Below are 27,999 nucleotides of genomic sequence, written 5' to 3'. Positions count from 1 at the left end.
CAGGCCATGGACAGGAGAGTGAATCTCGAGGACTAGAGGGGAAGAGGAGCCACCTGGCTCCTGGCATTAGCTCTGGGCAGGCAGAATAAATGGGGAGTGGAAGAATTGTTTGGAAGCTTTTTATTTTGGAAAAGCTGTGCAGAAAAAAAATCAACAAAATGTTGCTGTGAAAAATCAAATCTTAAGCATTAAAAAAATTCAAATCAACGAATCAGCTCAGAAGGGAGGAGGCCAAGAGAGGGAGCAAAAGTAACAGCCTGTCAGGCGGACAGAGGCCTCCCGGGGGAAGGCCATTTCCCTGAGCACTTTGCAGAGGAAGACAGGGTGGTCATAGGGTTAGTTAAGCGGCAGTGGCTCCCCAGGCTGTCTCCTAAAACACTTGTCTCACACCTGTCCACAATCCTGCCACAGACTTCCTGATGAAGTGGCATGGGCCCTGGGGAGCAGTGCCCCTTCTCAGCTGTACCAGGAGCACCATACTGATCCTTCAGAAGGAGGAAGGGTGGGGGGTGACGACAGAGGGAGTCAGGGGCACGTTCAAAGTTGGCTTCAGACCAGGAGTGCAGGGAGGGACAATGGAGGCAGCTGCTTGTGGGCAGGCATGTAGAGGGTTTTACCCAGCCTCCCACAAGCCCTCTTCCCAAGTAACCCAGTCATGTTCCTGGTGATGCAGGCACCTTCTCCACCCATGCATGAGCAGGGGTCCCTATGACTTAAATCACTGGCTTGCCTGAGAGAGAATGGGGATGGAGGGAGGCCTGCCCCATGCAGGCACCAATCCCTTGTCTAGGACCTTCTCACCAAAAGCTCCCAGTCTGTGGGAGAAGGATCCTGTGTTTCACCAGACTGTTCTCTTGCATCAGTCCTCTGCCACTTGTACTGAGGAAGGCCCTTACCCTCCCTGAGGGCAGCCCAAACATACTGTTTAGGCCTTGGGTTCCATATGTAAGCATCAGGACTGCTTTCTCTCCAGAGCTTCCCAAAGTTGGGAAGGAAGAACCTGTCCACATTGAGTCTATCAGGCCCCGAGGTCAACAAATCTGCTCCTCCTTTCCCTGCAACAGGTCTAAGGGTTGGTGCTGAGGATTCTTGTTCTGGGATATGCTCCAGTCCTCTTCATCGAGCAGGTCTGAGGTGAGGAGGCCAGAGGTGGTAGAAGGGCTCCCTCTCTCTGTCTCTGCTCCATCTAGATCCTTGCTGTTGCAAAGTGGCACTGATTCTAGCTCTGTCCCCTCTTCCTTGGATTTTCGGCTCTGTTGGGGCCAGTGGCAGGGTCCACTCCTACAGCCTGGAGTGGAAGCCACATTCCTCTGGCTCAGATATACTTCCAGCATGTAGTAAATGGTCCAGAAGATGGTGAAACAGCCCACCAGCACCAGGGTCTGGAGAAAAGTCAGGTACCTATGTTAGGGACTGCTTCTAGCCCAGAACCATGAGCTTGGGGAGTCTCCCCTTCTGGGCACGGCTTCTCTCACCTCTACCCCTCATGCCACTCCCCCACACAAGGACTGCCCCCTAAGAGAAGGAGCAATGCTCTGAAACCACTGTTGGGACCCAGGTCTTACCCACCCTTGCCATAAGATCATCCTGAATAGCCCCAAGGACTAAACCCCCAGCACAGTCCTGTCTGCCCCTAATTGGAGTCTTGGCCCTAGTACCTTCAGGGTGTTGGGGGTAATGGTGTAACCATCTTCCTCAGGAATTGTCAGCCCAGGTGGGCAAGGTAGAGCAAAGCCATCATGTAGATATTTTCCACTCATGGCACTTTCTAACAGCCTGTGGAGAAGAAAAGGGATTAGGACTCCCTACTGAACATGGTTCCTATGCCATCTGCCCTCACCCAGCCTCCCACCTTACAGCTGAAGAGAGGGAGAAAAGGCCTACAGGAAACAGGGCAAGAGCACACTGGGGCTTCCTAGCCCATGGCTCTGTCTACACATATGAGCCTGGAGTTGGGAAGCACAGCTGGGGTTCAGAAGGAGAAGGGGCTCCCCATGTGGCCTCTTCCTTATCCCTTCACGAGTTGCCTTCCCTCTGACACATGCAGCTACACCTACCTTTGTCTGTCCCTGATGTCTACTGGACTCCACACAGAGCCATACAGGGTCAGCTGCCAGTGCTGGAGGATGCCAACCTGGAGCGGCTCATCTCCTGGGGTGGCAAGTGGGTAGTCCATGAGCAATGCCCCTCCGTAGGCCATACCAGCCCTCCCGCCACCCAAGGGGACTCAGACCATGTGGCCTGCTGTAAAGGTTGTCTAACTATGTCCCACAGACCCCGGGGTTCTGCACAAGTGCCTCACAGGGTGCCCTAGGGATGGAAAGGGAAGGTGGAAAGGATATACTCCGAGCAGAGTTGCGCCTTTGTCTTCCATATTTTGCAGTTTCAGATTTTTTTTGGAAAGAAAAAATACTTTTCTACCAAATTAAAGAAGGTTTGAAAACCACTGATCTGGTGAATACCTAACTTGACTGGAAGTTGGGAGGGCTGGGCTCAGTTTCCAGTCTCCTCACTGATACTGTAGATATTTAGCATTCACTGATACTCTGACCTTCACTACTATTTTGACTTTATAAAAGTCACTTCAAACCTCTGGGCCTCAGTTTAAAAAAAAAAAAATGGTGAAAATTAGTCCTGCCCTTACCTGCCTACCAGGGCTGGCCGAAGGATGATTATATGTGAAAAGACTTGAAATGTGGTTTCAACAAGGAATTTTTGTTGCTATCCTGAGGAAAAATGGATCAGTCACTTCTCCAAGGAATAGTATAAAAGAACAGTTTTAGAGATCAGTGCTCAATTTCTGGATGGGGCACATTTCTTAGCCACCGGCAACCCTATATATTCCACATGGGACAGCTTCTGGGGGGACTCTGAGAGCCACAGGGACCAGAAGACAATCATGAGAGGCAAGGCCCTGAAGGAAGGGTGGGGAGGCTCACCTACATCCCTGATAACGAGTCTGTAGATGCCTTTTGCCCTCTCCCCCCAGCACCGCACAGTGGAGAAGGTCCAATCGTTGAAGCCATTGGGATCCCTAGGGACAGAACGAAACAGAAAACATGGGAAGCATGGCACAGGGAGCTGCCCCTTCTCCAGAAGCATCATTTTCTTACTGTAGTAGGCACAGAAAGGAGCTACAGTCATTTTGGAGGGTGTCACATGGGGTTCTCAAGGGCTGTCCCTTGCTCCTGGGATCTCAGGGAATGAGGGACTTGGTTCCATGTGGCAGAGTGAAAAAAGCTAACCTGGAGAGAGCACAGGTCTGGGAGTCCCACAGATCTATATTTATTCTTACTCACTCAGGCACTTCTAGCTCCATAATTTGTTCACTCATTTGCCAAAGGAGGTTACAAAGTCTATTTCTTTAAGGATCAGAGCAAATATATGTAGAGTACAATGCCTAGCACATTGTAAACACTTGAATAAAGCATGTGATCAACAGCTTCCAGCTGCCAAGAATAGCCAGTGCCACACTTGCTTAGGACAGTGCCAGTATCTATTTGAAAAGGCTCTTGTTGCAGAGAGCTCAGGGGTCATGGACAGATGTACGTACGAGTCCATGCTGCGGGGGGCGCCGATAAGGGACATCATGCCACTGGGGCAAAACAGTTTCAGTTCCAAGCTGCCGCGTCGTGGGTGAGTGATGGAGACTGTCACTGCCACATGCTCCAGGGTCTTCAGTCCTGACATCTCCAGGTCCGTCCTGCTGACTGTAGGAAGTCAGGCTGGGCAGCCGGGAATCCAGCCCACAAACACTTATACCCTCACTTCATCCCAATGTACACAAAAGCATGAGCTTACTGAAGCCACACACACAAACATCTACGGCAAACTGAACCGTGACCCAGTGTACACTGGTGACAGGAATGCAGTGCTGCTTTGGAGTTCACAACCTAGTTTAGAGTATTGTTGGGAAGACAACATACACAACCAAGACACAATATAAGAACCCAACTGAAGGGCTGGAGATGTAGTAGTAAAGAGCCTGCCTAGGATACTAAAGGCCCTGGGTTTGATCCCCAATACCGCAAAAACAAAACAAAAAGCAAAGCAAAACAAACAAAAAACAATAAAAACCAAAATAAAACAAAAAAATAAGAACCTAATTGAGTAACTTCAGTCATTCATTCATGCATCCAAACATTATCTACTGAGTACATCCTACTTTTCAGGCACTGTACTAGATGCTGGGAATGTAAAGATAAGTTGGGCATGAACCCTGCCTTATACTCACAAATGGAAAATTATATGATATGACCTTGATAAGGGAAAAGACATAAGTCAGATGAGTTGAGGTAGATAATAGACATGCTGAAAAGGAAATGAAAACTGATTGGGAGAAGATATTCTAGAAAGAATTTACAAAGATAAAGGGCATGTATAAAGACGTGAACAAGTCTCATATATGGAAGACAATATAAGTATTAATTTTTTTTCAGTACTGGGGATTGAACCCAGGACCTCATACTTGCTAAGTGCTCTACCACTGAGCTACATGCCCTATCCTTTTAATTTTGATACAGGGTTTTGCTAAGTGCCCCTGGCCTCTTGCCTCAGCTTCCCAAGTCACTAGGATTGCAATATAAAATTGATTAAAACAAAATAAAGGGCTGGAGATGTGGCTCAAGCGGTAGCGTGCTCGCCTGGCATGCGTGCGGCCCGGGTTCGATCCTCAGCACCACATACAAACAAAGACGTGGTGTCCACTGAGAACTGAAAAATAAATATTAAAAATTCTCTCTCTTTAAAAAAAATTTGAACTTATTGTATCAAAATAGATTCTACTGCAATGTATAACAATTAAAAAATAATTTGAATTAAAAAAAAAAAACTACCAAAGTAGATAAACTTCAAGGAAATCATGCTGAATGGAAAAAGCCAATCTTCAAATGATACATACTACATAATTTAACTTACATGACATTTATTTTATTTTTTGGTACCAGCGATTGAACTCAACCACTGAGCTACATCCCCAGCCCTATTTTGAATTTTATTTAGAGACAGGGTCTCACTGAGTTGCTTTGTGCCTCGATAAGTTGCTGAGGCTGGCTTTGAACTTGCAATCCTCCTGTCTCAGCCTCCTGAGCTGCTGGAATTACAGGTGTGTGCCACCGCACCCAGCCTTACATAAAATTTATGAAATAATATAACTGAGGAGATGGAGAACAGACTTGGGGTTGCCAGGAGCTAGGGATGGGAAAAGAACATGAGTGTGAGGTAACTCAAAGGAGTCCCGTGATGGCATATTCTAGACCTTGGTTATGGTGATGGTTACACAAGGATACACACATACACAAATAGACTGCATGTCAACCTAGTGAGAACCAACCCATATGAATTGCACTAATGTCCATTTTTTGGTTTTGGCATTATTATTGTGTACAATGTGATTAGAAGAGGGTGCATGAGATTTTCCTGTACATTATTTTGCAACCTCCCATGAATCAACAATTATTTCAAAATAAAATTGGAAATAAAAACTAATGAAGTGGAAGACTCAATTTGGGCTTATTAAGAAATTAGATTGCAATAAAAAAATTCTTTTTAAAGCAACTTTTCTTCCAAGAATTCATTCCAATATATAAGACAGAGCAGTACCTTCATTTTACAGATGAAGAAGCTCAGAGAGGTATTGGATAGTAGGAGAAAGGAGACATAGGATGGGAAGGACTTTAACATTCTTTTTTAAAGATTTTAAACAAGCATTTAAGAGCTATTATAAATTATTGAGCAATGATGCAGTTTAAAATAAAAAATGCTCAAGGAAAGTTAATCTAACAGCTATCTGTGGGTAGGATAAACCAGGGAGAAGAAAACCAGCTCACTCTAGGGGTGAGGTGATGTGTGCGTGGATAATTGGGATGGAAGGAGAAAGGAAAGGCTCAAGGTACTCTTTTATGGGGGTGGGTGGGAGGAGCAGTACTAGGGATTGAAGCCAGGGCCTTAACCATGCTAGGTAAACATTGAGCTACATCTCTAGCCCTTTATTTTTTAATTATGAGACAGTCTTGCTAAGTTGTTCAGACCAGCCCTTGAACTCCCACTCTTCCTGCCTCAGGCTCCTGAGTAGCTAGGATTACCGCCATGCCCAGATTTCTGTGCTTCCTAGTCCTTGATCTCCTCTTACTCCCCCTCACTTTGTTCACTGAAGAGTGACGGCTCCCCTTCTCCACTGTGACATCAACCTCTCTCTAATTCCATAACTTCTTTTATTTTTGGTAATGGGGATTGATCCCATGAGCGCTTTACCACTGAGCTACATTCCCAGTCCTTTTATTTTGAGACAGGGTCTCACTAAGTTGCTGAGGACCTCAATAATTTGCTAAGGCTGGCCTTGACCTTGTAATCCTCCTGCCTCGGCCTCCTGAGTTGCTGGGATTGCAAGTATGCACCATCATATCCAGCCTAACGCCACATTTCTTTACTTCCCATGTCAGCCACTCATATCCAAGACCATATCCCAGGACTGCTTTACTTCCAAATGGCTTAGTAAGTTCTATTGTGTTTTCTTATTATATAAGCAATATAGATTAATTGAAGATAAATTAGAAAAGTATGGGGCTGGGGATGTGGCTCAAGCGGTAGCGCGCTCGCCTGGCATGCGTGCAGCCCGGGTTCGATCCTCAGCACCACATACAAACAAAGATGTTGTGTCTGCTGAAAAACTAAAAAATAAATATTAAAATTCTCTCTCTCTCTCCCTCTCTCTTTAAAAAAAAAAAAAAAAGAAAAGTAGATGAGCAAAAGTCAGAATGTAGTCAGGTGTGGTGGTGCACGCTTGTAATCCCAGAGGTTCAGGAGGCTGAGGCAGCAGCAGGATTGTGAGTTCAAAGCCAGCCTAGCAAATTAGCAAGGTCCTAAGCAACTCAGCAAGACCCTCTCTATAAATAAAATATTAAAAAGAGCTGGGGATATGGCTCAGTGGTTAAGCACTCCTGGGTTCAATTCCTGGTACCAAAAAAAGGAAAAAAAAATCATAATGTAAAGGCACCCATATTCCTCATAAAATGTTGATGATTATTCAACACATCATACCCAGCCTGTGTGTGTGTGTGTGTGTGTGTGTGTGGTTTATTTTGTTTAACTCCACCTGTCTCGCTTTGTCTGAAAATAACCCCCTCCTTCTGTTTGCTTGGCCCTTCATTTCCTTGCTATCCATCAAGTTCTTTCCTTCAGCCTGGCTGAGGTCCTGCAGCTCCTCTCTCCAACACTCTGTTCACACCTCAAGGTCCCCTTGCTTTCTTGTCCATTCACAGCAGTCTCTGGCAAACGTGGAACACTGGATCAGCCCAGTTATCCATCTTCTTGGCTGGGTCTCCTTGCTTATGTCTTTCCTACTACACACAAAAAATAAACACAACTGAACCCTTTCTCTACTGTTCATTTTTCTCTGCCTCCTAGTGTTGAGAACATGGGCTCTGGAGCCATCCAGCTTGGGTTTATTTATTTTTTTTTTATTTTATTATTTTTTTTAAATTTTATTTTTTAGTTTTCGGCGGACACAGCATCTTTGTATGTGGTGCTGAGGATCGAACCCGGGCCTCACGCATGCCAGGCAAGCGCGCTACCGCTTGAGCCACATCCCCAGCCCCCCAGCTTGGGTTTAAATCCCAGCTATTCCACTACTTGCTATGAGAATTGAATTAGTTGCCATATCTGTAAAATGAAACACCACATAGGACACGGTTGCTGGGATTGATAGTATTGATACCTAAAGTGCTTAAAACAGGGACCTACCAAATATTAAGGTTACATCATTATTAGGTGTCATTCCTTTTCCTTTACTGTCAAACTTCTTGAGAAAGTCTTATATATTCACTATGGCTAGTTTGACCTTTTTTTCCTACAAAAATAGTTTTGTATGCATTTTTTTTTTTTTTTCCCCAGGACTGGAGATTGAACCCAGGGCTTGTCCATGCTAGGTAAGTGCTCTATCACTGAGCTACAGTCCCAGCCCTTTCGATCCTCTTGTCTCACTTGGCCTCCTGAGTAACCGGGATTATAGGTGTGTGCCATGGTGCCCAGCTCTAAGTCCAGTTTTAATTGGAAGTTGGTTCTAGAGTACCTATCATAAAGAAGAACAGTTCCTTACTCTATTCCTAATCTTTGTGATCCACTCTCCAGAGGCAAACACTGATTATTTCTGGTTTCTTCTGGGATCTACCTTCATGTTTCTAGATAATAGATATGTACAGCTATTTCATGGTTTATCTACTTTTTTTTTTTTTCTTTTCGAGAAAAGGTTTCACTATATTGCCTTGAACACTATGTTGCCTGAATAGGCTGACTTCTGGGCTCAAGTGATCCTCCTGCCTCAGCCTCTGGAGTAGTTGGGACTATGGGCACATGCCACTATGCCCAGCTTTCATGGCATATCAATTTGAGACATTATTTATTGATTTCCAATATGGCTGATGAGGATTTAACACACATACCCACACCTTCTCTCCAGCTTGCCCTTCTTTCTGCTTCTCAAACTAATTATATAATAATTTTTTTTTTTAAATATTTATTTATTTTTTAGTTCTTGGCGGACACAACATCTTTGTATGTGGTGCTGAGGATCGAACCCGGGCCGCACGCATGCCAGGCGAGCGCGCTACCGATTGAGCCACATCTCCAGCCCCTATATAATAATTTTTAGTTAGATCAATATTTTATCTACCTTACAATGACCCTGCAAATACAATACTGAATTTAGCCAGGCAGCAGACAAGGATTATACTTCCCTTCCTAAATGATTTGTTTACCCCTCTGGAGTTAATAATTGCCTTGTTTTTGTGGTTTACTTAAATTCATATCCCTATCAGTAATTCTTCCCAAACTGCACAAAAGAACCATAAACATCCCTGGATACCATTATTCTAAATAAACCAACAGATCAGGAGCTCATTCAGTGATATTTGCCCTGGGAATTCTCTCTGGAAGCCCCTGTCCCATTCCTATCTGGGGCACTGCTGTTGGGGTGGGACCTTCCTTTACCCTGGGCTTTTGCTTCCTCTCTTCTCTCCTTCCCTTCTTCCTTCCTTCTTTTGCTTTATTTCTTCCCTTTTCTCTTGATTTATCCTTCATTGTAGAGGAACACATCTTTTTGTAGTTTTCAGACAAGTGGAGCACGGAAGGCTTTCAGTGTCTGGAAATAGCTTTATTCTGCCTTCCCATGTAATTGGGTGTTAGCTAGGCTAGGTACAATTCCACTGATTGACAGTAATAATTGATTGACAAGAATCTCAGAGGACTTTTTCCCAAACGTCTAGTGATCCCTATTATCTCCAAAAGCCAGCTGGAAGTTCTCAGCACAGGTGGAGCATTTCACCTGGAAGGTCCAAAGTTACCTGGACCGTGGCCTGCTTATGTCACTGGATGAGCCCCACATGTCAGCGTCTTTGTCTTATGGCAAGGAGCCATTCCATTTCTCCATCAAGGACTCTTCTGAGTTCCTGGCTGCAGCACCCTGGGATCCGAGCAGCTGGCTCATGGAGAGGGTCTCCTTTTCTCAGCATAGTCCCTGCCTCCCACTTTGTGCTGCACCTGGAGCCCCTAACTTTGGGGAATAAACTTCCTGACTCCTGCATGGAAAAGGAAGATGCTATCATCTGGCTATTAGGATGAGAGAAGATGACTGAAGTCTAACCTTCAGTTGACCCCTAGTTTTAGTCTCATACTTTGTCTTCCATAGCATATGAGGCCTGAGTGTTTTGGGATACTATGGCAGGAATGGGATTTAGTTTCTCCCCCTGTTGTGGGGAGGTACCAGGGATTGAACTCAGGGGCACTCAACCACTGAGCCACATCCTCAGCCCTATTTTGTATTTTATTTAGAAACAGGGTCTCACTGAGTTGCTTAGTGCCTTGCTTTTGTTAAGGCTGGCTTTGAACTTGTGATCCTCCTGCCTCAGCCTCCCTAGCTGCTGGGATTACAGGCATGCGCCACGGCACCCAGTGGGAATTTTGTTTTCTTAGCCCTGCTCACTTCTCCATTCTTTTCCATCTTCCAAAAGTGTGATAAAATCTATCGTTTTGATGTAGTCTTCTCTCTCATTCTTTTTGTCCTTGTGCTTATACATTTTTATTCCTTTATTCTTATTTTTGTAAGGTTGTGGGAGAGAGCAGGAATAAAAGCATGGGTTCAATTTGCCAGCTATAACTAGAAATCTTCTCCTGTGCTCATTAATTATTTAGCCAGCTGCAATCTAGCTGTTTGCCCTGTGAATACACTGGTGTGATTCTTCCCAAGGTCACCAGTGGCCTCTTTTTTAAACCTGGTCATGATCTTTAGTCCTTGCCTTACTCGTCCTTTTTCACTGAAACCTTCCTTGATTCCCATAATACCAATCTCCTGATTTTTCTCTTGCCTTTCAGGTCATTGCTTCTCAGTTTTCTTTAGAGACTCCTTTCTCATATTTGCTTATTTAACATCAGGCTTCATTCTGGGCCCTCTTTCATGACTATCTCCCTGTAAGCCTGATGATCTCATTCTCTCCAAGACCTTTTCTTCCATGACTCCCAAATTCATTACACCTAACATTTATTTATTCAACTGCTTTCTAGGTAAAACCTTTAAAGGTATGCACAAATATGGCATAGCTCGTTTTCTTCCTTACTTCACAGCCTTGCCCACATCTGTTCCTCCTCCTAGATTTCCAATTCTACCTGAGAGCATTGCCATCTAGTCCTTGGCCCAACTAAAAACCTGGAAACCTTCTCATCTGTAAATATTTTTAAAAACATAAGACACAGTACTTATTTATGTAACCATATATAAATACATAAGTATAATATTAATTTATATACATATGCACTTTTTTTTTTTTTACATTTTTTTTTTTACATATGCACTTTTTATTATACAAAACTTCAGACATAAAAAAGTAGAGCGTGCATATATGTTCTCAACATCTAATTTCAAAAATTATCAATATATTTATTTCATGGATGACTTCTACTCCTTCACTTCCCAAATTCCTTTTATAGAATCCCCAGGCAGTGAACCAGTTCATCAGTAAAGATTTTAGTACATGTGTCTAGAAAATGAAACTTTGGGCAGATCTTTGATTCCTCTCGGTCTCCTTATATCAATCTCAATTGGTGACAATATTTTAAAGGCTCCTGGAGGCTTCAAGGTAAAGAACAAACACATGGTCTATCTGCCACCTTCCAGTTTCTGGTCTTCTCCTTCCCTTGCTCGCCACTCCAGCCATCCTGAATTACCCGCAGCTCTCTGAAGAGACCCTTGATTTTGCACATGTTGTACCTGTTGTATGATGTCCTGTCACTTTTCTCCTGGCTAGCTGATATAGTAAAACTTAGGTCAGCGACTGGTTTAAGAACCCTTCCCTGTCTCCCCACTGTGCTCTGAAAGCACACGTGCTGTCTCCATGGCCCACTGTCTCCCATGCGAGAAGGAGAACTCCCTGAGGGCAGAAATCATCTTATCCTTTAATCCCTAGAATTTATGCAGTGCCTGGGGCAAAATAGGTGTTACCTATTTATAGAATGAATGAGTGAATCAAATCAAGAGAGACCTCAGAGAAAAAACAAAAAACAAACAAAACAAAGACTAAACTACAAGGGAAAGGCTAGGAGAAGACCTGGGGAGAGAAGGGGGACAGAAGGACTGAAAACTCCTTTTCAAAGTTTCATGTTTGGCAGACTAGGGGATGGTAATCGTAATGACAAACATGGGAGAAACTTGGAAAGAAAGCTGCCTTTTGAGCCAGGCACAGTGGTACATGCCTGTAATCCCAGTGGCTCAAGAGGCTAAGGCAGGAGGTTTCTGAATTCAAAGCTAGCCTCAGCAATTTAGTGAGGCCCTGTCTCAAAATCAATATAAAAAAGGGCTGAGGATGTTGCTCAGTAGTTAAGCCCCTCTGGACTCAATTCCTGGTATCTACCAAAGGAGGGGGAGGGGGACAAAGCTGCCTTTTGAGAGTGGATAATGAAATCTAAAATTTTTATATGTATTAAATAAATATATAGATAGGAATTAACAGCACACAGTGGTTCAGGAATAAAAAGAAAAAGGAAAAGTCTTGACGTAGGTGGAGGAGAGCCCTGAAGTGGCAGAGAAGAGACATAAAGGAGAATAAATGACATGTTATGGAACATTATGAAATAAAATAGAATCCAAAAAGGAGTGCTTATCTGTTAGTGGTTTACATAGTGGCATGTCACATCCATTTTTTAGTTGTGTGGGTGGGGACTGGGTAGTACTGCATGTGAGTTATTTCTACTAGAGTTCAATGAGTTAATAAATGAAATGAACTATTACTGGCTGGGTGTGGGGGGTGTAGCTCAGTATTAGAGCACCTGCCCAACATGTGCGAGGCCCTGGATTCCAACCCCAGCACTGCAAACAAAGAAACAGCCAATATTACAACAGTGCATGACATACAGAAAGCACCCAAATGTTAGCTGATGATCCTCATCTTATTATTATTATTTAGTCTGTGGTAAGTTGAGGTCTTTTTCACCTCTCATCCTGTTCCAGAAGATGCCCGGGCTCTGTGTGCCCATAATTTAGTGGGAGGTCTGACAATCTATCCCACCCATGAGGGACTGGAATAAGACTTAGAGGAATTGTGTGAAGCGATGGAAACTGAAGGTGGACAAAGAGCCATGGGATGAGTCTTGGAAGACAGTCACAGCTCCAGAATAGTAAACAAGCAAACCAAAAATTAGGTAAGTTGGGCAGAGAGGACAGAAGAGGACTATGGAGCAAAGGGGGGTCACAGCAGCCAGAGGAAGGGAGGGGTTGCAATGAACTCCTCATTAGTAGGGTCAGAGTCACAAGAAGGTTAACAAGGATGGATTCTAAACTAGCCCCTGGATCAGTCCAAGAAAGGGGCACAGTGAGTCATGAAGTGAGTCTTCCATGACAGAGGGAGTGTGTGATGAGAGGCAGCAGCTTCACTTAGTTCAGTTGAACTACTGGTTGAGGGGAGACAGGGACTTCAGTTGGAAGGCGAAAGGAAGGAGAGAGGGAAAGAATGGGCTGAAGAGGGAGACGTAGAGAGGTGAGGAACAGGACTAACTGCGCGGGCAGAGGATTAATAGTACACTCAACTGTATGGAAGGACAAGAGATAGGTGCAAATAAGTGTTCAGGCATCTTCTAACCTACAGACTCTTGTGGAGAAGCCAGTCTTCCCCAAACTCCACTCTCCCTCCTACCTTCTATGTCCTATGTCTGGCGATTTTCGACCCAGTGTTAGATCTAATGGAGCTAAGAGAACCCATCCCTTTCCCTCCTAAATTCCTGTCAGTGGGGAGAAATGAAAACCTGTCTTGCTCTTCAGTAGTGCTTCAGAAGATGGCAGCCATTTGCCACATGTGACTATATAAATTTAATTATGATTAAATGCAATTAAAATTCAGTTCTGCAAACTAACTACATTTCAAACATTCAGTAGATCCATATGGCCTCAGAGATCTAGAACGTTTCCATCATAGAAGAAAGTCCTGCGGGACAATGCTGCCCTGAAGTCTTAGAGGTCTTTCATATCCTCTTCTATATTAGGGACATTTAGCTCCCTCTACCTTATAAAAAGTTCCCTTTCTAGCCCCATACAAGGAATCACATGGATTCTGCTGCAAAAAAACTATAGCTTTGCTCTAGGGGAGGAGATATCTCCACTGTCTGGGACTGAAGTGCTCAGTTCTATGCTACTGGGACTTACTTCCTTCTAAGCCAGCCCTCAAGCTTACACCTTCCATTGTGTCTGCTCAGGGGTGAACGTAGTCATGTCAAATCACCTTCTCTGGCCTCTGAAATGAGCATCAGGACTGCTTGCTGCCCTGGATGAGGTTCACTAGCAAACCTCCCTGGATCTATCCTCTGCATCCTGCTTGTCCCCTAGACCATCTCCTGCTCTCCTCCCTTTCTCCTGCTTCCTAATGACAAGAAGTTGCCAGATGCCTTGATATCTATGGAATTTTGTCAGACACTCTGGGGCAACATGCCCTGGTTTGTGAGAAGCAGAGGATGACAAAGTTGGAAAGACCCCTAGTCCTTTAAGTCAACTTCCTCATCTGACAGATGTGATGGGAAACAGCCCTGAATAGGAGGGAAAGGTTAGAAGGCACATGATCCCCAAGACAGTGAGCGCAAAACCAGGGCTATCGATGGAACTGCATTCCTGGGTGTGTTTTTGAACTTCTCTGCCTTGGCTCATGCCTTATGCCCTTTCCAAGATAGCATTCCTTTTACGGAAATTGCAATAACCAGGGCCCTAGGTCTCCTTCCACGTGCAGGGAGACTGGCAAAAGCTGCACATGCTTAGGGATAGAAACTCAACTCTTCTTGGCGAAAGCTCCACCCGAGGGAGGCTGCCCCCTCCTTCCTTCCTCCTGGGCTCCCTCCTTTGGCCACTCCTTCTCCTGCCATGGCTCTGGTTTGACCACTTCCTAGGAGGACAGGAAACATGAGGACAGAGTTCTGATCTGGGTATGAAGTGTAATGTCCCTCAACTTTCATGAAAAGTAGTGAATAATTCTGTCAAAATTCCTAAAAAAAAAAAAAAAAAAAAAAAATCTCCCAAGGAACTGAGGGTAAGGAAAACTGGGAAATGTACAGAGGACCTGTGGGTCTAGCTCAGCGGTATATCACATGCTTAGCATGTGCAAGGCCCTGGATTCAGTCCCTAGCACCAAAACAAAACAAAAAAACTGTGCAGACATAGGGTCCTCTAGAACAAGCATTCTGGTCCAGCTACTTTTTCTCTGGGAAGGGTTTCTGCCTTTGTGCTCAACATACAACTACATCATTGGCTTAGGAGGTAACACTCCAACCCCACCCCTTTAGAATTCTAGCAACCCTAGTAACTCTAGTCTAGGGGATCTCTTTTTATACCTCTGTCTCATTCCCAACAGACGACATCTGGCTCTCTCTCTTTCTGAGATAGATCTGAGAATCAAAGGAAAGAGTTTTTAACACTTTTACTTCATCCAAAAGTCACTAGGATAGAGTGGTCTGGTAACATCTTAGCATGGAAGTCACAGGAACTTCTTCCACCTCCTGCTGAGTCTCCCCAAGTTCCACCTCCACCCCACCCACCCGCCTTCCTAGCGGGTTGCTCAGCAGCTCCTTTTCGCTACTAGGAACTCAGGAGAAAGGTCTTGTTTTAGCAGCCAGGGGCCAGCCAACTCAGAAGCAGCAACATGTCCTAAAATGGTCAAAGAAAACTCCACAGGTTTGGCTGGAGCTCAGCTCCTGAAGGAAGGGGGGAGAAATCAGCAGGGAGGACAAGCTTTATTTCCCCATCACCGCCCAGGCCTCAAGCCTAAGATTAACCCTTCTGGGTTAACTACTTACCATTCCATAGGACCTCCAGGGAGCCAGGTGACCGTGGAATAGCCTTGTTCTCTTTCAGCACGGGACTGACATAGGAAGCTAAGTAAGGGACAGATGTCCAGATCTGTTAAAGAAAGGGAGGGATGGCAAATCAACACAGACTTCTCACTCATTCTCTCTCTTATGCACACACACACACTCACAGGCCAGTGATGTGATCTTTAAGGCCTAGCCCTCTTTCCATCTTTCCTCTCCTTGTCATCACCTTCTTTCACTCCTGAGGCTCATTAGGGCACCAACTCAAGGAACCATAGAGATGGTTATGTCCAATGAGAACCAGAGCACAGTGCTGGGGCAATAGCTCAGTTGGTAGAGTACTTGCTTACCTCGCATGCACAAGGCCCTGGGTTCAATCCCCAGCACCACAAAAAGAAAAAAAGAAAAGAGAACTGGAGCACCTGAGAGGCCCCAGCTATCCTCTGTTCCCATGGGATCTCCTTAATAAGTCTGGGACTTTCAGTTACAGTGCTGGGTCGGAGTGGTTTTCATCTGTAAAATGACCATCAGCTGGGACGAGGGTGAAAATGGTTGAATCAATGAAATGAATGAATATTTATTAAGTGCCTGCCACGCACGCAGGCCGCCCCGTCTTGCCATCGCCTGTTTACCTTGGCTGCATTGACGAGTCTCCACGCGTTGAGCAGGCCGAAGCCATGCTGGTGGCTGTGGCTGAAGCCTGCTTCATTGGTGAGCCAATCTGCACGGCGGTCTTCATACTGAAAGCAGAGGCCTGGTTCAGTCTCCTGCATTACCCACATCTCAACGGCCTCAACCTCACTTTTCACTTGACTGTTGGCCAATCCAATCCAGACTTTTCCACTGAGGCCACGAGGAATGGATTCCCCCAGAAAAGCTGGGACCGAAGGTTAAAACCCCATGATATCACCACTCCAGAAGCTTGCTTCTGGAGAGGGAGCCCAGCCAGAGCTCTCCTTTGCAGAAGAGATATGAGTGAGTCGAAGCCTGAGGTCTTGATGGGGTTCCCATACCACTGCTTACACATACCCTTCTTCTGAAAGGGACTCGACACCTAACATTTGGGACATTTAGAATCTGAAGCCTGCTGATACTCAAACCTTGGGGTGGGCTGGGTGGGACCACTTATCTACCTGGTAGTATCTCACCTGGGTAGCTGTGAAGACAATGATGTGCTGGACATCACGCCATGTGAGGCAGGGCCGTACCTGCAGCATGAGGGCTATCATGCCAGCTGCCAGAGGTGCTGCAGCTGAGGTCCCTGTGTGGCCCTCTGTGCAGCCAGTGCCCTTCTGAAGGTCCCAGTCAGTGGTCACCTAGGAAGTGGAAGGGGGAGTGGGGAGGGTTAGTGACTGAGTTCAAAACTGCAGAGGGAGGGAAACCACACAGTCCTCAGAACAACCCTCTCTGGTGGGCCCTTTCTTTGTCAGACCAGAATGGGGCCCACCAACAGGACAGAGGAGACCTGTAGTCCTTCTGGCCCCCCAAGGAACCACCACATAGTCAAAATGAAAGAGCTGCTTCTGAGGGCATGGTTGTGGAGAAAAGGAGATGAAAACATGTGAGAGAATTTTGATGCAGACAATAATTTCCTATTCTTGTTCCCTTATTTTCCTGCTCCCATTCCCAAATTCTACCCCAAGCCCTTCAACCCTCACAGCCACACTAGACAGAGGAAGTGTCACGGGAGCTGCTGGGCCTCAGTTGGAGCAGGGACAACAGTGACAGCACCAGTCAAGGAAATACAATTTGGCAGCTCAGCCACGGGGGCTGAAGAGACATGGGGTGCAAACACAGGGAGTATGTTCCAGGGAGACAGCTGTCCTTGCCCACCCAAGCTTGGCATGGGCACAGTGTGTACACAGTCGGGCACCCTGCTTGGTGGCCACCCACAGGATAAGCTGCCTCTGTGCTCTGATTGGCAGCTTAGCTGGGTTTTCCGGAGCCCCGCTTTCCATTTGTGGTTCTGAGCTGGGGTGTGAGAATGGGGGAGATGGCATCTGTCTGGCATCAAGTTCTTTTCATGTCCCATCAACATGGAGCCTCAAAGGGGCTGGCTGAGGAGGACCCTGCCTGAACCTGCTCCACTAGGTGGCACTTGGATCCTTAACCTATGGTGCCAATGCAAAGACTATGGAATTCCTTTCTTCCATACTTCTCTTCTGGGTAAAATACTAGGGTACCGACTTCTGCCAAGAGCTGCCCTTTCTCCATTGTACTCACTGCTTCCATCCCAGCTGTTATAGCAGCTGCCAAGAGATGTAATTTTCACCCAGACACTGTGCACTCCCAGAAGGAAAGGGAGAAATACTCTCCAAGTTGTAGTCTCAATGAGGTGGGAAGCCTGGCTGGTGCCAGGAAGCAGATTGATTTTTTCCTGTTAAGGAAACAGCCTTACAATGACAGTCTAGTGTGTAGCTGGGAAGCCTGTGAACTTGCCCAGGGTGGCAGGAGCCCTGTGCAGCCATAGGGAAGTCCAGGGGAGCCCCCCCAGGCCTTAGTGGTGGAAAGCACATGCCCGCACCCCTGCCCTTACAAAGACAGCTCCACCCAGCTGCCCTGGTCATTGGATAGAAACCAGCAACAAGAGGTTTCCAGGGCAAGGACATTCCAAAATGGAAACTTGGCTACATAAACTCATTTCATTTCTGGATAAATTATAGTTTGGGTGGAAGGTAGGGTAAGGGTAAGAAGCTGAGTTGAGTTTGGAGGGGAAAGCCAGGTACCACAGAGCAACAGACAATGGTTATGGAGCCTTCTTGGAAATCTGCCCTGGGGCAAGTGTGAGTGAGGTCCCCCAGAATTCTGCCAGGTGTGAGTAGCACAGTATGTTCCTGCTTTTTCATAACACAGCCTGGCTCAGGGTGGGGAAGGCCATTGCATGGACCCCAGGCTACCCAGCAATGCCTTGCTTGATCTTTACTTCAGTCTACTTCCCCTTCTTCTTCTCCTTGGGTGCGGGAGGAGGGAGTAGGGGTCAGCTGGCACAGAGCCTTGGAACATTGTGTTGATCAGAAGTCATTTACTGGCATAACAAAATTTTAGTTTTGGAAACTGAACTTGACCCTGCAGGAAGACAAAGCTGCCTAATTCCCAGGGGCCCTGGAGAGACCTTCCAACCCAGCCACTGGAGAAATCTGACACCAGCTGGCTCCAGCCCAGCTCTTATTGGAGCCTCCTATACCCGTGTTACACTGCGTGAGCAACAGGGACAGGAGGGAGCTCTAGGATGATGGTGGTCCTCAGACCTGGCTTCACCCTGCTTGGAGAGAGCCCAGCACAGGGGATGCAGGCCGTAGCTCCTGGATCCTTCAAGGTTCCATGGGCTAGAGCAGCTCTGGTCCCCTGCTCCAGTTTCTATGCTATGGCTCCAATGACAGCTCTAGCAAGAGCTCTGTGAGTTAACAGAAGACAGGCTCTCTTTCCCCCGGATCTTATAGAGACAAGCGCTGGCTCCACTCTTGAGGACCAATATGACAGAACTCATGGAATTATAGAAATACCATGATTCTCTTTCTTAAGTTCGTGGAAGGTAGCGCAAGCCCAAATTCTACCACAGGAAAACATTTCAAAGAAATTGTTTAATCAATGCAAAACTTGCTTCTATTAACAATATGTACATTTGTCCCAAGTTAAAAAGTTTAAGATAAAAACCATTCACACAGATTTATGCAGAGTCGTTGGTGGTTCTCCCAACAGTGGCATGCCCAAGAGTTAGATCTGTGAAGGCAGAGGAGCCCTAGGAGCGGGACCGGGATCAAAAGAACACCTTATGATGCCAGAGAGGAGTCCTATGGGAAGGGTAGGGGCAGGGGGCAGAGGGTCTGGGAGGCACTCACAATGCTCCGCAGCATCTTGTCCCCACCACTGAAGGTGACTGCCAGCATGGAGGCACATTCCTCTGCATAGAAAGGCATCCGACCCTCCTCATCCACAGCACCTGGGCACAGAGGGAAATGGGAGCTGAGATGAGGAATGGATCCTGCACAGGGCCTGATAATATCAGAGTTGTTTTTGAGTTATTATCTGGGGGAGCCATCTTGAGTGGAAAAAAAGATCTGAGCTGTCTCAGAATGCCTACAATCTTCATCTCAATAAGCAGCCTCAAGTGGCACAGAGTATTCTGTGCCCTGTGGCTATTCTTCCCATAGGCTCTGGGGAAAAACCAAGAGTCTTCCACCACTATACCTAGTTATTCACATTTTCCCCCCCAACATTTACAAAATATCTACTGGGAGTGACATACTGTGCTTGGCAATAGGGCCATCTGGAAAAGGCCACTTCCTGATCTCAAGAAACCAGGTAGGAAGCTGAGTAAGTAAATAAATACACTTCTTGTGACAAATGCTGTGATTGAGAACACAGGTAAAGGGCACTTAATTTAGGCTAGTGGGGAGTGAGGGAAGGTTTCAGGCAGGAGGCAAATGGACCATGGAAAAGAGAGGCCAAACCAGAAGCTGAGTCAGTGGTGGTTGGGCTGGAGATGGGGAGGTGATCTTCAGGGAATGGTTGGACGTGTTCATAGGGAAGCCCTAAGATCCCGAGAGTAGGCTAGTCCTATTTGAGCCCAAAGAGACACTCATGATCATACATTTAGATAGACACAATGATTCCCCAAGATACATCTCTCTCTCTCTCTCTCTCTCTCTCTCTCACACACACACACACACACACACACACACACACACAGAACCATCAGGTCACTACCTATGGTGACTGTGTAGATGGAGTTGGCATAGCCATCATAGTTGCAGTTGTCATTGTGCTGGCCTCCATTGCCACTGGCTACTACAAAGATGCTCCCAAAACCCTGGCGACCAGCCATCACTCCATGTTGTAAGGCAGCCTGAGGAGCAAAAATGTCAGGGTATCAGTTGAGGAGCTCAGAGAAAGACCTCTACCTACCAAACCAGTCATCCCCTCTTCCCCTTCTAAAAAGAAAAGGGAAAAAAGTTCAAAGGGCACAGGTATGGGAGAAAGATATTTAGAGATGGACACAGGATGGGAGGGAGCCAGGAGTAGCACACTTGATGTACTCTGTTTATCAGATAACAGAGTGGGGCCGGGAAGGGAGCTGAGAACAATATCAAAGGGAAACAATTTAAAAGCATTGCTTCATTCCTGTAGGTGCCCCCTACCCCAGGTTAGCTGTACTTTCTTCCTGCAAGAAGGCAGCAGAGCTAGATGGCACAGGTCTGGCAGTGCAAGTGGGAGTGGGTAGGAAGAGGGATCGACTTGTAGTAGTTCTTCTAGGACTGAATGAAGAGTGTTCTAGGCCTCCTTGTCTTCATGCAGTTCAGTTACCTTTCCAAGCTGGTGGGGACCGTCCACCGTCTTCCCATCATCATCTGGGCCCCAGCTGTTGAGAATAAATACAGGAAGCAGTCTGTGGCTGTGGTACCCACTCAGGGACTCCCAGTTTCAGCTAGCCACCCTTCTGCCTGTAGCTCTTACTCTCCTCCCAGGGGTGCTGGTTCAGAACTTTCATTTTTTTTCCCCCTGATACTGTGGATTGAACCCAGGTCTTGAGAATGCTAGGCAAACACCCTACCACTGACTTATATCCCCACCACTTGGATTTCCACGATTAACAGATAGGGCTCAAGTCTATCTCTTCTAAGTGGAAAATAGAGTCCTTTCTCAGGTCCCAGGGAACAGGAGACTATACATAGTGGTAAAGAGGAACAGGGTTACTACTAGGCTTGATGGCAAAGCATGCATGATGGGATATTCCATGTGGGTCAGTTCTTGATTCTTAGGCTGAGTTTTCTGTTCTTTGTCTAAAGAAAACATATCTTTTTTTGTGTGTGTGTGGTGTTGGGGATTGAACCTAGGGCCTTGTGCATGCTAAGCAAGTGCTCTACCAACTGAGCTATAACCCCAGCCCTGAGGAAACACATCTTGTGGGTGATGTCAAGGATTTAAGAAGGTAGTCGTTAGGGGGAGGAGTAGGTACCATCAATGCTTCAGGGCCACCTCACCTCAGTTCCTTCTTGGAACTTGTCTACCAGAGCCATAACCTGAAGCTGCAGGAGCATTTTTGTAGGATGGCAGAGACTGCCTCTGGGATTCAGTATACCCGGAGTGGAGAGGATAGCCCACTTTCTCCCCAGGGCCTTGTGAGTTAAGAAAATAATAAATGTGGGGCAGGCTGGGCACTTCTTATGTGACAAACTGATTACTGGGACGATGGGAACTTAAGACTGAGGACCTAGTGGCTGGAGAACTGAAGATGAGGGCAATGACCTTATCAGCTAGCCCAGTGAGGAGTTCCCTGTTCTTATCTGCCTGAGTCAACCCATTTTGCTGTCCCTTTGTTGGAAGATTCCTCCCAGGTACATCAGCCTCCTGCCCTCTACTGGCTCTGCCCCACCCGAAGCTCTGCCTCACCTGCAGCTGTAGATGTCATTGATCTGATAGTGCTTGTTGAATGCCACAGCCTCCATGCTGTCTGTGAGTGGTCCATCCAGTACCCGGATACCTAGGTGTTGAAGACATACCAGCTCCTCACTAATACTGGCCCTGCAAGAACTGTCAGTGCCAGTTCCCTAATGGGGGGCTGGGTGGTGGGGAGCTACATGGGGGAGACATACTTCTCCCCTATATACTCTTTTGTACTTTTTGAATTCTTATGCCATGTATTTGTATTACCTGTCGAAAATTAAAAAAAAAAATTTTTTTCAACAGTGCTAGGGATTGAACCCAGAACCTTGTACATGCTAGGCAAATACTCTACCATTAAGCTACAGTCCTATACCTTTTTACTGTGAGACAGGTCTTGCAAAGTTGTCCAGGATGGCTTTGAACTTCATCTTGCCTTTGCCTCCTGAGTAAATGTGATTTGGCAGGCATGTATCACCATGCCTAACCAAAAATATTTTTACTAACATGCTGGAACTTAGACTTTAATGATCTTGGAGTCTGATTAAAAAGAGTGGGGCTAGAACGAAGCTAACCAAGATTCTCTTATTATTTTCACCCTTCATCATGTAAAGCCCCTAGCATAGTGCTTGACATGTCAAAGGTGTTCAGTAAATGGTGTTCAGTACCATTACTACTCCAGGGATGCCTAGTTTCACCCTCCAAAGTAGGGTGGGTCATATCCTGGTGGACCATGTAGGGACAAATGGGGCTTTGAAAAAAAGGGAACCTTGAAAGTTTCGTACCCCCTCTGTAGTCTCATCTGCAGAAGGCTACTGCCATCTGCTGGATATTATGAGAACTACAGCCAACCCATTGGGTGCTTAGGTTCCCAGGCATTTATTAGGAATCAAGTGGATGGCTTTCCTATTCATTCCTTTCACCTTCTGTCATGACAAAGACTGAGAGGTAAAGGAACCAGAGAACCTCTTCTAGCATAGGACTGGGTTAGCTCTCTTGAAAGGATGGAAAGCAACTGTGATCATGAGTAGCACTGGGGGCTGGGAGGTGGGCCTGTGACAGCAGCCTCCATAGATACAAGAGGTTGTGAAGAACAACAGAGGAGAAGACAGTTTGTAACGTATGAAAATATGAGTACAATGTAGTCTAGTTGAAGGAGTTGTTATGAGTATTGGGGCATAGCCATCATCAGAAAAAAGGAAGAAACTGACCAGGGGCTTGAGTCTCTAGCCCATGTCAAGAGCATTTCTATTTCTATCTGTTTTATAGAGTGGGGCTTGCTGCTAAGAAAATATGTTTGAAAAATCAATGAGCTAAGGCGTCCTTTTAAGAGCTTATCCTTTGCTCCAGGTTGTGAATACTGGGATGGAATAAAGTTACACAATGGGGGTGCAGAGCAGGGAATGACCATTGTGGCCACAGGAAAAGCCCTCTAAGGCTAGTGGGAAGCCCAACTTACCTGCTATGCGGCTCCCATAGGCTACACCCACTGCGCAGAAGCTGTTGTTGGGCACAGCAGCAATCTCTCCTGCACACCGCGTGCCGTGGTGGTTGCCATTTTCCACATCCGGGTGGGGCATAGGGTCAGGGTCATTAGAGTTGAGGTCATAGCTACCCTCTGGGCTCTGAAATATGGAGGGGTGACATGTGGTCACTCACTGGTTAGAGGGGTCAGGGAGAGAAAGGAAGTAGGAGTTTGGGATTCCCAGTCAGGCCAGCAGGCCCATCTTCTTCACATCACATAGGATACAAGATATGAGCAAAAGACAGTGGGACAGAACTGAGAAGTGCCATGTCTCTCAGCACCCTTCTCTCTGGCCTAGTATAAGAACATATAATTATAAGAATTATAATCTTCTCTTTTGGATAAAAGAGATTTAGGGCTCTCTGAAGGTCATGCTTTAGAGAAGGGAAGGTACTCAGGATGGTGGAGAGGGAAGAAGTTGCCTAACTGGGCCACTCCTTCACACCAGAGAGGGAGCAGCAACAGGAAGCAGGAAGTACCTCTGAGGATTGCCCTCCCTTGGGATTGGAGCCACCTGTTGTGCCTTAACTGCCAACCTAGAAGGCTGGCAGGGAAAGGACAGAAGGAAGAATATCACCCCACCTTCCAGGCTGTTTGGTTTGGCTCAGTGCCCTTTAGGAAAGGGAATAAGACTGAGGCAACATGAAGAAGGTGGTATGACATGGGGTAGGAGTGATCAACCCAGGCCACTCACATAATTGGGTGCAATGTCCTGGATGGTATGCTCCACTCCATCGTCCACTACCACCACTGTCACCCCTTGTCCAGTTACATTGCGCTCCCACACACCTGTCACGTTGATATCCCTGCCAGGGCTCCGGCGGTTATTCTGTAGGAGAGATGGGGTGGGAATCTAGTGACACACACAGCACAGTCTAGAGATAGACAACTTTCAACTTTGAACTCCACCAAAGAGCCAGACAGAGGTTACAAATCAAAAGAGTACTAGGGAACAGAACCAAGAGAGGCGCATAAGAACTCTGCCATGACGCTGGTCTCCAGGGAAGGTTGGCATCACCCTTGGGTGATTCAGGGTGAAATGGTGGCTTGGGTTATAGGTTGGATAATATAATTATTATGCAATAATGTCAGTAGTTATCACATATGAAATAATTTCTCCTATGTGCCAAGCATTGTTCTAAGTGCTTCATATATATTAATTCACTTATTCTAGCCTTAACTCTAGGAGGTAGGTACCATTTTGCAGGTGGGGAAAGTGAGGCATAGAGAGGTGAAGCAGTTTGCCTGAAGACCGATCTAGTTCGTGGCAGAGCTGCAGTGTAAGCCTGGGCAGCATTCAAGCCCTAAGCACTATAGTGCACTGGTTCCAGGGAAAGTAGAGGCTGAGGGTACCATACCACTCAGCCCCCAGAAACGGCCCCTCAGACCAAGGATGGGACAAGTGAAGAGGGATTTCGTGAAAAGCCCACTAAAGAACTAGACTAGAACCTCTTCATCTGAAATGGATACTGCAGGGCTGGACTCACCAGGTGCCACTGCTGTGGGTACTTTGGATCATTGAAGTGGACGCTGCGCTTGGTCCGTTTCAGCAGCCTCTGCTCTGAGTGCCAACGCACAGCTTCATGCCTGGCCAACACAGCCTCTGCCTGTTGCCGGATGACTTCCGCTTCCATGGCCTGCTTGTGCCCAACTGGCTGGACAAAGAGGTAGTGGCCCTGGAGCTCTCCGATGCGTCCGGCGTTCACCAATCCTGCTGCCTGGGCCACAGCATGTGCCCGCTGCTCCAGATTTTCTTCCTCTTTCTCACCTTCCAGACTGTCTAGATGCACAGCCCAGCTCAGCCCCCCTGTGCCCTGGGCATCTAGCCCACCTGTCCCTGCCAGGCCCATGACCCAGGGAACCAATAAAAAGAGCCCGGCTAATTCCAGCCAGAGGCAGGTGGGGAGGCCCAGGGGGGCATCCAAGTGTGGCACTTTCTGTCTTCCCTTCGGCATCAGAGCAGCAGGCTGTGGGCAAAGAGAATGGAATAAAAGAAATAAAAAGAGGTGATAACCACAGGGGTCTGAGAGGGTAACTTTGAGTCCTCTGTGTGTTGCCCCTGGAAACCAATCTGCTATTCCCATTATGAAACATTTGATCTTCTTTTTTTGATCATATTTATCCTGGACCAATGGAGCTAAGCCCCAGGTGGAGTGCAGGCCAGGACTAACCCCAGTGGATGACCTCCCATGGCATGATGGGCCAAACTCTGCTACACCAGATAAACAAGCAGGGTCTTGTTGCTCATGGGCACCATCCTGCTCTTCCCAGTGTTGCCACTCTCAGGGATCAAAGTACATGATACGCCCACAAACACTGGTAGCAACATGACTGTTTTTTAGGAGGACCCTTCCCCTCTTTATTTAGAAGGGACGTAAGTCATATCCCAGCTGACTTCAGTTCAGTTGTCCTCGGGGCTAACTCCCATGCGATGGGGCCCCATTCCTACCTGGACTCTCTGTGAGGTTGAGCTTCTGATTTGGCTAACCACGTCATCCTCATTTTATGCAAATGAAGAAAAAGTGCCACCTTTGCTGTGAGAACTGTTGACTCTGAGCACAGGTTGAAGACCTGTGGGTCCTAAGAACAGAAAACAGTGTCCCACCAAATCCAGTGGAACAAGCAGAGGCTAGCCAAGGACCAGTCACCAAAGATGCTGGACAATGATAAGTATCATTGCCAGGAATCTAAGACCGGTCCTAGACTGGAACAGCTCTGGCACAGTTAAGTCCAAATCAGTACAAAATCCAGCAACTCTACTCTTGACCTATCAAGCTATCCTTTTTCATTTGTTTCTGTAGAGGCCCTAGCAGAGGCTTAACTGTTAGCCTAGGGAGGTGGCAAGGTGAAACAGGAAGAAAGTCAGAGAATGAAAACAAAACCAGTATAAAGGGCAAGTGGGCAACTGGGAGATAAGCAATGACTGGAAAGCAGCACCGAAGAGACGCCCCTGTAACCAGCTCAACAGGCTGGCTTGGAAGCAAAGGCTCAGGCTCTGAACCTGTCCTCTAATTGCTTAGGATCCAAAGAACCAGGGAAAAGGTCTTAAAAGCTCTTAAAGAGATAGAAGGGTCAAGTCAGAACTGGTAGGCAACCATGGGGACAAGCAAATGTGGGTGGTTAGGCTTCTTTAAAAGCCTCTGCTGTCTACTGAGTCCACCATGGGGCCAACTTTGAACTCTGACACACACCCAAAAGAAGTCAACTAAAAACATTCTAGAAAAAAAAACAAAAAACAAAACGTGTGTTTTTACTGAAGACTCCTTGGAAAGGGAGAGGACTTAGGCCACTTAACATTGCCCTCCAGGATTCTCCATTCCACATCTCTCTCTTTTCCTCTTAGGTTCCAGGGCTTATTCTCTCTCAAATTCTTCCCTGCCCTCTAGTAGCTTCCATTGTCTCAAGATATTCAGGTGTCTTTCCCAGTCCGCATACTCCACTAAGTGGAAATGAAATTTTGTTGGTAGCCAGGGAATGAGCCATCTAGGCAGGCTCTTCAGTCTCAGTACATCCCACCCAGACTGCGGGAAGAAAGAGAAACTCGAGCCCTTCCTGTCTCCCGGGAGCAGATCAGCACTTTTGTCCCCTGGACTTCTGGGGAAGTAATGTTAAACACCTTTTGAAAGCAGATCTCCACCTCGCCCATCTGCTGGGCCTATCTCTACCTTCTTCTCAAGGAAGAAGGGCAACTCGAAGTCCAAGATTCTGCTCTTAAGCGACTCCTTGCCGCCTCTACACCCTGCTCGAACTAAGTCATGCACAGGGACTTGTTTCACCGATTCCCCCTCCCTTGTCCTCAACTGCTTCGAATAAGGTGCCCCCTCTTCATTAGGACCAGGGCCCCGAACCTCTGCGAGGCCTCGCACCAGGACTAAAAGCGCCTCTGTGCAGCGCCCTCTTCCTTAGGCGCCGGCTCCCCACAGTTCTGGACCACCCGGACTTCCAATGTCCAGCCCCGCTCTACTTCCCAACTCACCAGCCCGGCCGCGGCGGCCGCCGCCGCCTCCCTGCGGAAACTCGCGGCTTCCCGGGAGCCCGGGGAGCCAGTGACAGCAGCATCACTTCCGCCCGGACGCCGCAGCCAATCAGCGGAGGGTCCTCCAGCACCCCCAACCCGCCGGGCCCAGCAACCGGTGCTCCGGGACGGAGCCTGCAGGCGGCCTCCGTGGAGCGGCGTGCAGGGCTTCGGCTTAGCGCGCGGGGCTCCAACGCCCGAGTCCTCTGGGCATCTTCAACAGGATCCCTCCCCAGAGTGTACTTCTTCATGGCGTCCTTTGAAAAGGGCCTCTCGGTTCCGACCTTAAAACACAACCTCGTTGCTCTTCTTCCTCTGACCGTTATGGCCCTGACTCTCCCTGTAGCAGTCCCAGAAGGGCTCTTGTCTCCACCAGGCCTCCTTCTTTCTCGCGGTCAGAAATCCCTCTTCCTGGCGCCGAGGCAGGGTCCACTTACATCTCAAGGGTCTTCGCCAGCATCCCTGCGCTCCGGGTAGTTCTAACTATAGCCGCCAGAGGGCGCCGTCGGGGGAGGCGTGGAGCCGACGCGGCCTTTCCTCTCGCTGCCCGAGCCTCGCCCCCTCCGCTCGTGCCGCCGGAAGTGGGAGGTGTCGCGCGCGGGCCGGCGCTCGACCCCTCCCCCGTGGCTCGGCCGCCCCTCCCCCGCTCCGCCCGCTCAGGTGCGTCCCGTCCCTCCCCCCTTCCTCCCGGGGGGCGCGGCGCGGGAGGTCCGTGTGGCGGGGCCGCGTGCGCCGGGGGGGGGGCCGC

The 27,999-nt window shown here is 47.3% G+C and overlaps 2 protein-coding genes across 12 annotated transcripts in view; one reads left to right on the top strand and one right to left on the bottom strand.

Moving 5' to 3' along the window:
• Positions 1-105: 105 nt before the first annotated feature.
• On the bottom strand, positions 106-27,369 carry Pcsk7 (proprotein convertase subtilisin/kexin type 7). Of its 8 annotated transcripts, XR_007344555.1 has the most exons (18): positions 27,213-27,369; positions 25,686-25,816; positions 24,724-25,203; positions 23,931-24,065; positions 23,171-23,336; positions 21,721-21,811; positions 20,635-20,689; positions 20,038-20,176; positions 19,170-19,270; positions 16,479-16,646; positions 15,963-16,070; positions 15,316-15,418; positions 14,300-14,408; positions 3,554-3,710; positions 2,940-3,034; positions 2,058-2,151; positions 1,659-1,776; positions 1,225-1,382 (listed from the first exon to the last, which is right to left on the bottom strand). XR_007344555.1 is itself a non-coding variant. In XM_048795843.1 (17 exons), the coding sequence occupies exons 3-17, from the start codon at positions 25,189-25,191 to the stop codon at positions 1,032-1,034; spliced, it is 2,364 nt and encodes a 787-aa protein (XP_048651800.1). In that variant the 5' UTR covers positions 25,192-25,203; positions 25,686-25,816; positions 27,213-27,369; the 3' UTR covers positions 106-1,031. The 8 variants fall into 8 exon arrangements, 6 of the variants coding, with proteins under 6 accessions (XP_048651800.1, XP_015345308.1, XP_048651803.1 ...); XM_048795843.1 differs by lacking the exon at positions 2,058-2,151 and having other exon boundaries at positions 106-1,382; XM_015489822.2 differs by lacking the exon at positions 14,300-14,408 and having other exon boundaries at positions 106-1,382.
• Positions 27,370-27,403: 34 nt separating this feature from the next.
• Positions 27,404-27,999, top strand: part of Rnf214 (ring finger protein 214) — a 32,871-nt gene continuing 32,275 nt past the window's right edge. The window contains exon 1 of one of the 4 annotated variants that reach the window (XR_001503961.2): positions 27,404-27,911. The gene's annotated coding sequence lies outside the window, so the exon portion shown is untranslated. Of the gene's footprint in view, positions 27,960-27,999 lie in introns of all 4 variants that reach the window. The other 3 variants (XM_015489824.2, XM_015489825.2, XM_015489828.2) reach the window with 3 other exon arrangements.

This window comes from Marmota marmota, unplaced genomic scaffold, assembly GCF_001458135.2.
Source record: "Marmota marmota marmota unplaced genomic scaffold, marMar, whole genome shotgun sequence".
NCBI classification, from domain to species: Eukaryota; Metazoa; Chordata; class Mammalia; order Rodentia; family Sciuridae; genus Marmota; species Marmota marmota.
The sequence above is the reverse complement of the archived record's forward strand: the minus strand, read 5'-3'. Positions and strand labels throughout refer to the sequence as shown.

Coding starts and splice junctions, on each gene's coding strand:
- Pcsk7 (XM_048795843.1), bottom strand. CDS start 25,191: ATGCCGAAGGGAAGACAGAAAGTGCCACACTTGGATGCCCCCCTGGGC. Junction 24,066..24,723: donor ACCCACAGCAGTGGCACCTG/GTGAGTCCAGCC, acceptor TCTCTCCTACAG/AATAACCGCCGGAGCCCTGG. Junction 16,647..19,169: donor ACAAGATGCTGCGGAGCATT/GTGAGTGCCTCC, acceptor TCCACTTCCTAG/GTGACCACTGACTGGGACCT.